Source organism: Macaca fascicularis, chromosome 3, assembly GCF_037993035.2.
Source record: "Macaca fascicularis isolate 582-1 chromosome 3, T2T-MFA8v1.1".
Taxonomy (NCBI): Eukaryota; Metazoa; Chordata; class Mammalia; order Primates; family Cercopithecidae; genus Macaca; species Macaca fascicularis.
The window spans coordinates 199,933,674-199,945,776 of NC_088377.1; the positions used below are offsets into that span (position 1 = coordinate 199,933,674).

General features: G+C 42.0%; 1 protein-coding gene across 3 annotated transcripts in view; it reads right to left on the reverse strand.

Moving 5' to 3' along the window:
• Nucleotides 1-12,103, reverse strand: part of NCAPG2 (non-SMC condensin II complex subunit G2) — a 72,758-nt gene that overhangs the window by 36,949 nt on the left and 23,706 nt on the right. For all 3 annotated transcript variants that reach the window (XM_074036489.1, XM_005551286.4, XM_005551285.4), the window contains 4 exons: nt 10,252-10,347; nt 9,506-9,631; nt 5,052-5,231; nt 882-1,034 (listed from right to left, as the gene is read on the reverse strand). In XM_074036489.1, coding sequence (XP_073892590.1) covers nt 882-1,034; nt 5,052-5,231; nt 9,506-9,631; nt 10,252-10,347 — 555 coding nt within the window. The remainder of the gene's footprint in view (nt 1-881; nt 1,035-5,051; nt 5,232-9,505; nt 9,632-10,251; nt 10,348-12,103) is intronic.

The window sequence follows — 12,103 nt, forward strand, 5'->3', positions numbered from 1 at the left end:
CATCACCCCAAGCAACTGGCACTAAATTCTTGTTCTCTTCAAAGGATATTTTACCCATATCTGAGCAATATTTACATACACATTTGTCTCCGCTTTACTCAGCTGGTAGCACACCAGAACCACATCTACACTATACTTTTATACTTCTATATCTTAGAGGCCTTTCCAAGGAAGCCCCACAGAAAGTTCCTCCTTGTTCTTTTCATGGCCACATAGCACCACCTCTCTTAAGAACACACAAATCTGTCTGGCTGACCCCGCACTCTGGCATGTCAGGCTGTTTCTGGATCCCGTGCCATAACAGAACAGCACTCAACGTAAATTTCTGAGAACTACTGTGTGGAGAAAGAAAGCTCACAATGGTACCAAAATAATAATGAAGTCAAGAACATTATAAGCAACATTCTTAGCCAAAAGCCAAAAGCAGAATAGAACTAGAGCTGAAAGAGAATAATCACTTCAGTAGTTTATAAAATGTCAAAACGCACATCTCTCATAAAGTGGGTGTCTCCTTCCTTCATTCTGTGTGGGGGCGGGGGGTGAGGGGTGGTGGGTGGCTCATACTTGACACTCTCCAGAAGTGCTCACCGGGTGCCAAGTATCCAAATATTACACCAAATATCTCAGTGAAAACCTTCACACATGATAAAAATATAACGGAAGGCAGGGGGTGCTTACATTAATGTCTTTCAAAAAGAAAACACATTGATAATATTTCTAGAATCTTTGATAAAAAACACAAAACAACATTTGATGACAGAGATAACTGGTCAAATAATATGTTATCAGTTTAAAATGTGGAATTAAAACTACTTTCTTTCTGTTTGATGAACACAAGTCTCTATTTCATGTCTTAGGTAAAGAAGCCCTATTCATTGTACCTTAGCAGCCCTCACAGCTTTGATCTTCAACAGCATGTCCACAAAAGCCACCCTCACTTTCTCCGAATTGTCGTGGAGACTGTATCTGAGAGCTGGCAGGAGCTGCTCTAACAATGGGTGGCTCAGTTTGTTGTCCAAAATCATTGGCAGACACTGCAACACAGAGAAAGATAAACAGTTCAAAATCAGAACATGCCAATGAAAGGTTCAGGTAGGAAAACTTCATTAAAGAAAACATTCGGTTCCATCTTTACTAGAACTACTAGTGAAATAAATATACCTACAGAAAATAACACTTTTTCTAGAACTATTTCATATAAAAGGCATACTTTTAACGAACTAGTATAGGCCCAACCACTGCTATTTGATCCATTCATTGTTTTGTTCAAATAAGATTAAAGCAATTATAAAAGAAATCTTTAATGCTCTCTCTTAGCTAAATTTTAGAGGATTTTTTAGTTGAAAGAAACACAGAATAACTACTGGTCATGTGGTCTCCAAAGGCACCAAGTCCAAGAACTCTGCATTTCCTGACTCGATACTGCATGAGGATTGGAGGGAACAGAGCCAGTGTGTGTGACTCAAACACACTCTCGGCTGACTACAGCGCCCATGTAGCAGGTGGTGCTCCTCCACAGGCCAAGGCTCAGCCTGGGCCCCCAAGCTCCAGCACTGCTTAAGCTCTACGGCCTTCTCCATCTAGTTTCAGGAGAAACACTATATATATATATATATATATATATATTTTTTTTTTTTTTTTTGAGACAGAGTCTCACTCTGTTGCCCAGGCTGGAGTCCAGGGGCACGATCTCGGCTCACTGCAACCTCTGCCTCCCGGGTTCACGCCATTCTCCTGCCTCAGCCTCTGGAGTAGCTGGGACTACAGGCACCTGCCACCACACCTGGCTAAATTTTGTATTTTTAGTAGAGACAGGGTTTCACCTTGTTAGCCAGGATGGTCTCGATCTCCTGACTTCATGATCCACCCGCCTCGGCCTCCCAAAAGAGCTGGGATTATAGGCATGAGCCACCGCACCTGGCCACATATATTTTAACGACGATCATTTTTTCAAAAAATTTCAGATATATACAGCTTTTCTTCCAAAGCACTAAAGGGCAGTCTGATTTGAATCATCTGCTCCACCTGTGTCCACAGCCGCCCCTTGATCCTGCCCTCCCACTGGACACTGGCCACCGGCCACCGGCCACCACCTACCTCGCCAGTTCCCCCCATCCCACAGCCCCTGTAGCCCCTCCTACAACACTGTGTTCTCCTAATTCTCCTTCAGCTTTTCTGGTCTTTCTTCTGTAGATTCTCTGCTGACTCTTCCTCTACTCCAGAGCCCACCCATCCCTCCTCACAGATGACTCATCTGGGCCTGGGAGGCATCTCAGAGTGGCCCTGCAAGGGTTTCCTCAGAAGCATGAAAGCACCAGACTGTGCTCAGAAGGTCAGGACCGAGAGAAGACTGGCCAGGGAGCTGTGGCCACTTTGGGTGACAGCAACAGGAAGGAGCAGGTGACCCTCAGAGAACTCCAGGAAGGGAAAGACAGGACTTGGGTAAAGGAGGAAGAAGCAAGAAGAGCACACAAGTGAGTGACTCAGCAGATGACATCACCACTTCAAGGAGAAAAAGAGGAGCAAGGGGGAGAGAGGAAAACAAAGAAAACTCTTGGATGGCAGCAGGTTTGGAAAAGATGGTAATGACTCAGCAGTGGAGACAGGGTGGCTGCTGTAACATGCTGCCAAGGCCCTGTCAGAAATGAGGCACTCGGCCGGGCGCGGTGGCTCAAGCCTGTAATCCCAGCACTTTGGGAGGCCGAGACGGGCGGATCACGAGGTCAGGAGATCGAGACCATCCTGGCTAACACGGTGAAACACCGTCTCTACTAAAAAATACAAAAAACTAGCCGGGCGAGGTGGCGGGCGCCTGTAGTCCCAGCTACTTGTGAGGCTGAGGCAGGAGAATGGCGTGAACCCGGGAGGCGGAGCTTGCAGTGAGCTGAGATCCGGCCACTGCACTCCAGCCTGGGTGACAGAGCAAGACTCCGTCTCAAAAAAAAAAAAAAAAAAAAAAGAAATGAGGCACTCACCCCAGCTGTCCCGGGGCCGCTGAGCTGCCCTCACCATCAGCATGCGTGGGGACGGCCTCCTGAAGAAAATGCCTTCCTCCTGGGCAGCCAGTGTGCAATGGTGGATCAGTATGGGCCCAGTCTGAAGGGCTCTGCTGGCTCTAGAGCTGCCTGTGGGTCTGCACAAGGCTTTCCCAGGCTGTGTCGTGGCTTAATGTCCCTTCCCCTCCAGAGGTTGTGCACCCCAGGAGCACTTCCTATCTGCAAGCTGTGGATAATCTTAATCGCAGAGCTACCTGTTGGTCACCTGAGCAGAGCTCTCAAGAAGATGCTTGTCTGTAAACTGGGACCAGCTGCAAGCAAACTGCAATCAGAGCAAGGTTGGAAACCAGATCGCCAGGGTGAGCCGATCACAGTGCAAGAAGCACATGGGTCCCTGACTCCTCAGCCAACACTTAAAGAGTAAGAGCATTCAACCACAGACAAAAAAGAAGAAGAGGGACTGACGTTGTACAACATCCAGAAGGACAAGGGAATGGTGTGGGGATGAATTCTGCTTAGAGATCAAAAAAGTCTAGTGAAGTGGTCATGTGAAACTAACCTTGGCTAGAAATGCTTTACTGGAGTAGTGGACATAGAAGATGCTTTACAGTGGACTGGGGAATGGCAGGAAATGGAGATAGACTGTTTAGGTGATCACTAAACTAAGACTCTTTTGAGAGTAAGAAGGTTGTTCCTAACAATTACTGCAGAGCAACAGGCATGAGCCCAAAAGTCTGATCACTCCACAAACACAGACATGCTCCTCAGAATATCTTTCTGCAATGAGGAGAGATGGGGGAGCCTCTGCCTCAGATGGAGATGTGAACATGCTTACAAACCTATAGGAAGGATACTGCTGAGAGGGAGAGGTTGAACATGCAGAGAAAAAAAATTTTTTTTTTGAGACAAGGTCTGGCTTATCATCCAACTGGAGTGCAGTGGCACAATCTTGGCTCACTGCAACCTCTGCTTCCCAGGCTCAAGCCATCCTCCCACCTCAGCCTCTCAAGTAGCTGGGACTTACAGGTGCACACCACCATGCCCGGCTAATTTTTTTTATACTTTTTGTAGAGACCAGGTTTCACCACTCTGCTCAGGCTGGTCTTGAGCTCATGAAACTCAAGCAATCCACCCGTCTTGGCCTCCCAACTTGCTGGGATTACAGGTGTGAGCCATTGCACCTAGTCCAGAAAACTTTTCAAATAGAGAAAATAAGCAAGCAGGTTCCTGAGAAGTGGGGAGGAAGATCCACAGGAGCCCCCACAGGGGCATGGCCGTGAGGCCCAAGAGCTGCTCTGAAAATGTCTGTTTTGCACCTGAGGGAAGAGGAAGTCACCTGCTGTGCTCAGGGGAGTCAGAGCTTCTAAACAGTTGATTCCAGTAGCAGGAAAGTGAGATCAGTTCTTCTTAGGCCATCTCACAGGCCCTGAAGAAATTCTCCGAATTGGCCTCTCTGAGTGCTTTACAGATTTACAAACCCTCTCTCGGAGAGCATTTGTTATTGCAGACTGGGTACCTCCCTCCCTCTGGTTCATTCCACATTTTCCCACCAAAGCCAGGGGGAGAAAAGATCAGTGGCCACCCCACTACCATCCAACATACACATTACAATTTCTATAAACCTAAGACAGTTCAGGTTGCTTAGAAAATAAAATGTGAGCTTCTCTTGCAAGGTTTGAGCTATGATTGGTGTTGGTGATAGGTGGGAGATACTGAAAAATTACTTAAGTGAATCCAAATATATTCTATGTACCAGATTCTATGCAAAGTATATTTCTCCAAGACATCACACAAAGAGACAAAAGAGAATAAATTCAACAGTACTGGGACCCCTTCTCCCCTTACACTAAAAACAACTATTAGTTCAAGTAGTCATTTTTTGTAGAAAACACTTCTAATTCGGTTTTTAAAAAGCTTACTCTGGATATATGACAAGTCAAAAATGTTATCTCTGTGGAGTAGGATTACAGGTATTATTTTAATCTTCTTCTTTTTCTGTTTTTCTAATTATTCCACAAGAAATAAACATTACTTACATAATTTAAAACATCTTACCTTAAAGACAGAACAACGAACATCAGCTGAGCTCGTGTCAAACGCCAGTTCCCCAGTCACCTTCTTCAGGAGGTCAATCAGGATGGTCGGGGGCATCATTTCCCAGTACTTAGAGGTTATTTTACAAACACCAAGGATCCCTGTGGAACGGACCATCGGATAAGGATCTTCTAAAAGGCTCTATAAGTAGGAGGGGAGAAAGGCTTAAAAACCTTGACTTAATTCCCGAAATCAACATCTGCTTCACACATGAGCACTTCAGGAATTCGTAACTTAGAGAAACTTTGAGCATAGAAACACTGGACACATATGGATTCCTAGACCTGAGATTACTTGCTATCACTTCTAAAGCAGAGTATTTAAGATCAAGCCAGAAACATGTGGTGCCTTATTTGCCACATCCCCTGACAGCAGTGCCTCAAAACCAGCTCTGTCATCCAGTGAGATCTGCACACTCAGCTGAGCATGGCAGGCGTTCAGATAAGGCATGGCCCATGTACACCACGCTTTTGAATTCTAAAATGCTGTAATGCATTTTAGAGCCAGGAATAAAATAATTCTACCTGTAATGAACTAATCCAGGCCATGATCGTCAGTGGTACTAAAAATTCAAAAGGAGACAATGAGGCAATAAGTACTTTGATGGGAGTACTCAACATCACCAGGGAAATAATCTCACGAAACAAAATCCCAAATACATGATTCGGATCAACTCTCTCATTTAACCACCAATTTATAGGAAACACAAAAGGCAGAGGGACACACTAATGGCATCACAGGAATGGGTTCTATAAAATCCAGACTGCTGGGAACGTCATAGAATAATTTGCTTTCTTCAATGACAACAAAAATAGCAAGTTTTAAGAAAACAAAACACAGAAAGATTATAGCAAGAGAGCTCATGGTCCAGGAGACTTAAGCAACATGTCAGTTAGTCACAGCACATGGGCCTTAGTTAGAGAAACATTCAAACAAAATGAGAAAATGGCAGCAACGAATGGGTACCCAAAGACACTAAGGAATCATCGTTAATTTATCTTTAGCTGTGATCATGGCATGATTTAAAAAAAAAAAAAAGATTATCTTTTACCAATACTTTCTGACCCATTTAGAGCTGAAATGGTATGATGTCCCAAATATGTTTCAAGACAGGGGAAGAAGAAATCGGATTGGGATTAGTCAGCAATGAGTAAAACTGTGTTGTGGGCACACAGGGGTTATTACTCCAGTCTCTTTTTTATTATGCATGACATTTTCTATTAGGAACGTTGAAAAACACAACAGAATTCTTACTACTTTAATTAGAAAAAAAAGACTTCAAGTTAATATTAAGCATTTACCCCATCTCCTCCCCCAAATTTGACCAAAATGATCAATTTCTATTAGCAATAATAGAAACAAAAAGACTGAGAAATTTCTGTAAGAAAGGGAATAAGGAACAGATTCACGGAGAAAAGAGCATAAAAGGTTGTAACCTAGACAATCCTAGGTAAGGGTGCTCTAAAGACAGGAGGCTGTGACCTCAGAGAGCCCACATCAGCCCCGAACCCAGAGCCCAGGTTACAGAAAAGAGAGTTCGTGACAAGGGCGGCAAACAACCCCTGGTGAGGCACAGTTCAGGAGCCAGGATGTGCCCCCAGGATAAAGTCTTAAAAATGGTTTCTAAACCAAGTGTGTCATCTGCCAGGAAGAGTTCCTGAAAGAGATACTGGGCAACAGACAAAGAACAACAACAAAAAAAGAACCAGCAATAACTCTAAGCCTCCAGAAAGGCAAAAGAAGGAAAAGCAATGCCACCCAGAAGGAAAGGGCCCTTTGTACTTGGGTACCGAGCGGTCACCTGCCTGCCTGCTCTTCCTCCACAGAAACTAAGGGAAGCCCACCTGCTGTTGCACTCAGCCCATTTAGCAAACCTGAGACACAACCCTACACAACTAGAGAAGAACACTTGCTAACTACCTTACCAACCTAATCCTTTATCCAAACTTAAGAATGGAAAAGATGACTAGTCTTTTAAGAAAAAGCAAACAGGAAGAAAAAAAGATGATTTAAAAAAAAAATAGAAAAGAACTTTAGGAATCTGAGGGCCTGTTCTTGGGATTCAGAAGTTTTTATACATTTTGTTGTCTATGAATTACTTTCAATAATAATCTTTAAAAATAATAAAAATATATTCTGGACAATCACCTTACAACCACATCCTCTCCCGGCTCAGTGTCCAGACCTGTTTGCAATTACACCATCACCAGATAAGCACTCAAAATGATAGCACATGACTTGCAATGCTGTTTCTGTCGCATCTCTTCATTTAAAAACATTCAAAGAGTCCTTTTCTTTTTTGAAACAGGGTCTTGCTCTGTCACCTAGGCTGGAGTATAGTGGTGCAATCTCAGCTCACTGCAGCCTTGACCTTCCAGCCTCAAGCGATCCTCCCATCTCAGCCTCCCGAGTAGCTGAGACTATAGGCACGCACCACAGTGCCCAGCTGATTTTTTTTTCTTTAATTGGTAGAGATGGGGTTTCACCATGTTGCCCAGGACTGCTCAAGCAATCCTTCTTCCTCGGCCTCTCAAAGTGTTGGGATTACAGGCATGAGCCACTGCACCTAGGCCCTTTTTTATTTAAAAAAAAAAAAGGTTCTCCATATTACTCAGGTTTAAGAAATTCCAATAGAGCAAAAAGCATGAGAGAACAGTTAAGGTACACAGAGGATACAGGAAATAACCACTGCTCTTACTTATCTATCAGATCACCTCCTTTGTCCCCTCATGAAAGAGCCTAATTTCCATCTAAAGGTTGAGTTAAAGCCTCAAGAGGTGCAGCACCAGGGACAGGAGCTCTCAGCCAGCTTTGGCGAACAATGCCGCAGGCCAGACCCAGCTGGTACCTGCTCCTACACAGCCCACAGTACTAAGAATGGTTCATATTTCTTAAAGGTCGGAAAAAATGAACAAATTATCATTTTATGGCATGTGAAAATTACATGAGATTAAAATTTTGTTTTCCACAAAGTTTTTTTCTTTTTTTAAAATAAGAGTCAGGGTCTCGCTCTATCGCCCAGGCTGGAGTGCGGTAGTATAATCATGGTTCACTGTAGCCTTGACCTCCTGAGTTCAAGTGATCTTCCCGTTTGAGGCGGCAGTGAGTGATGATCACACCACTAGACTCCAGCCTGGGAGACAGAGCACAACTCTGTCTCTAAAAATAAAATAAAATAAAACTTAAAAATAAGGAATCTTAAAAAAAAAATTGTAGATAAATATACGTAATGTACACAGCAAAATACTAATGACTTCATTTAGGGATGTGTGTGTGTGCATGAAGAAGTATACAGATACTTATTACACTTTTTTTTCTTTTTTTTGAGACAGGGTCTCACTCTGTCGCCCAGGCTGGGGTGTAGCTGTGTGATCATGGCTCACTGTAGACTTGACCTCCTGGGCTGAAGCCTCCCAAATAGCTGGGACCACAGGTGTGTGCCACCACACGGGGCTGGTTTTTTTTGTTGTTGTTGCTATTTTAACTTTTTGTAGAGACGAGGTCTCACTCTGTTGCCCAGGCTGGTCTCAAATTCCTGGCCTCAAATAGTCCTCCCACCTCGCCCTCCCAGTGTTGGGATTACAGGTGTAAGCCACTGTGCAGGCCTATTATACTATTACTTCAACTTTCTGCATGTCAGGTTTTCCATAAGTTAGAAAATAAAAAGAAAAACAAAAGGGAGCATTTCAGAAGCACCACAGGCGACAGCATTACAATAGCAGTTTGCTGTCACTGTTTCCTAAAACTGTACTACTCAGGACAGTAGATAATACGCACTGCTTAAGTAAGCTGTGTTAGGAAATACAGACTAAGTAGATGAAAAGAATCCACAATACTCCTCGGAAATAAATGCCGCATCTTAACATCTTAACACCTCACCTGAAAAGTCAACTGCCACAGGCATTATTTGTAGGCTTGCCCTGAAATATAACCAGTGTTTGCTCATTATGCTACCCGACACCTTTATGATAGGCGATGTCACAAACACACTTACAGAGAAAGACACAGAGAAGTTAAGTGGCCTGCCCAAAGCCACATTCCTATTAAGGGAGAGTGGTGGAATCTGACCCCAGAGAGCAGGGGGCTGACACCACAGCATGTGCTTTACCCACTGTATGACGCCACCTCTCCACTGGGGAAACAACAGGCACATGCATAAAATGTTTAAAACCACACGCAGTAATAAATAATTAAACATCCCCAAAGTAGAAAAAGACACCATGGGTCCACGCTGTTGCAGAAGGCCCCAGGGAGAAGTGGCATCTCTCTGAAGAATAGTCCAGGTTTAGAAACCATGTCATGTGGGAGCAGAGCTCTGGCTGTTACAGGGGAGGTGGGGACACACACAAGCAGTACATGCCACAGCCTAGACAAAGCTGGTATCTGTAAGAAGCTTGACCACCGGAAGTACGTACATAGAGCTCTTCAAACTGTTTCTGAATTTCACTATCCATTTCAATAGCGTGAAGGTTTGGATCCCTAATAGGAAATGCTTCAACAAACAACAATGCAGCATTTGATCGAACTTCAGAGTTTCTGGCCTATAATAATAAAAGAAGAGTATCTCAGAATCCCGGAGTTAACATGCGAAGGCTTAAGTACCGTGTTCCCAAAGTAACAACTTAATTATCTTGATACAGATTTATTTTCAAATTACAGACAATCATAACATTTAAATTGACCAAACATTACTCAGTTCAACGTCAACAGATACTATGAAAAGATCAAGCTTCCTCACTTCAGAGCCCATTGCATGTCACTAAGTGGTCACCCCACATCCTCACTAAAGATACCAGGTTGTCTGCACTAAAAGTCATTGTGTGTTTGTTAGATCTCAAGGACTTGGACAGCCCAGGACAGCACGGCAGACCACCCACAGCCTAAGCTGGTTTGCTTTACGGCATGTCTCTAATCTCCTTCCCTAAACATGGTTACTTAAAAATAACTGTGTAGTTAGCACTAAACCAATCCAGGTTTCCAGTTAAATGAAACCAAGAAATGCTTTTAATAAAAGAAAAAAACATTTGTTCAAAAATTTCACAAAGCATTCAGTCTCCAGCTTTATCTTTACTATTTTATTGTAATTTTGAATTGGAGTTTGCTAAATTCAAAAGCACAAGTAATACATTCTAAACACGGACAAACTATTTAAAATGTATACCTTTAATCCTCTCCAAAGGATGGGTTTATATAATCTATAAAGCATCTCCTCTACTCCCTGCCGAACTTTCTTCTGATGGTGAAAGTAACTCAGAACCTAAGGAACAAAAAAAAGGAAAAGGAAAAAGCGTTAACAAAAAAATACATTAATTAAATTAAACTAAATTAAATGGCATTTGGAAAGAGCAACAGGGAGAATCGTTCTCTCCACCACAAGTAGGTTCTGGCTGGCACCCACATGTCATGACAATTCTTTAGCAGGAGTAACTTCGATAGATGTAGGAGAGCAGTAAATGCAGTCAATCACAAGAAAGAAATCTATGGCTGAAATAAAAAGATTAATGGCTTGGGCGATAAAATGGTTTGGGTTCTAGTTTCTGCTATTCTGCCAACAGCTGCATAACCTCAAAAAAAGACTCGTTTAAACCTCTGACTTTCAGGATAAAATGGAAAAGGGGAGCACGTAAAGGAGATTCCTGAATGGTTCTAAGAACTCATGCTTGTTCCAAAACACTAACTAAACCTCTTTATTATCAACACCTGGTAACTGTTTCATAACTTTGTAACAAGGAGGTGTCATACTTAGTGACCTCTCACTGTACAAGATTAATTTAGGTATCAAGTTAATCTTATGAAAAAATCAGAAAATGATCATTCTTGTAGCTTTCATTCTTCTTTTCCTACCCACTTCTTTTCCAGTCAGAATCTTCCCAAAATTCTTTGTAGACTCATGTCCCTAAAAACAATCAATTTTGCCTTACTTCTCTAGTCACACCTTTTGGGGCTAAACTTTATTAGTGAAACAAGAAAATTTTGAAAGATTAAACGGGCTCTAAAAGAACAGCCTACACTTTAAGTGAGCTTGTATCAACTTTACCCTAGAAGAGCTACAGTATGGGGATTACTTTTTTCTGATTATTATTTTGGAGTTTTTATTGATGGTGATAAGTGACATTAGTCTATAGTTTGCTTTTTGTGTATAACACTATCAAATTTTGATATCAACAGTATACTTGCTTCATAGAAAAATTTTCTAAACAGCTTTAGAATTAATTCACATGCCACAAAATCCACTCTTTTAAAGTATACAATTCAGTTATATTTAGAGCTATGCTATCATTGTTACTATCTAATTCTAGAACATTTTCATCAACAATATTGAGATTTTTAATTTCAAATGACGTCTGAAGCACTGCCTGAAGCCTCTTTCAATATCAATAAAATGACTTATATAAATTTAATAGTTATCAAAAAAACAATTTGAGGAAAAAACTATAATGTGTTATAAGTTGTGACAAAAACAATTACTTGGAGTTGAGTAACACATTTCACTTGAGTGAAATCTAATATTCTCCCTTTAAATTCTTTTTGTGCATTTTTCCATAAATTTATCAAATAGTGATATCTATACTTACAATATCTTAATTACTCAGACTACCACAGCAGAAAGTAATATATGAAAATACACATGGTTTACATATAAACTACACATATAGTTTACCTAAACATAAATATAGTTTGCATAAATACATGTAGTTTATTATTATGCAAATCTACTAAATAAAATTTGAAACACCAAATCATTTATGTGAAATAAATAACCCAAACTGACTACAACTAAATAAAGCCACATTGGGATGGGGGTGGCAGGTGGGTAGGACAGGGAGGTCACTGAATGAATGTATTTATCCTAAATATATGCAATCACGACTTTTTTTTTTTTTTTTTTTTTTTGAGACGGAGTCTTGCTCTGTCCCCCAGGCTGGAGTGCAGTGGCGCGATCTCGGCTCACTGCAAGCTCCGCCTCCCGGGTTCACGCCATTCTCCTGGCTCAGCCTCCCGAGTAGCTGGGA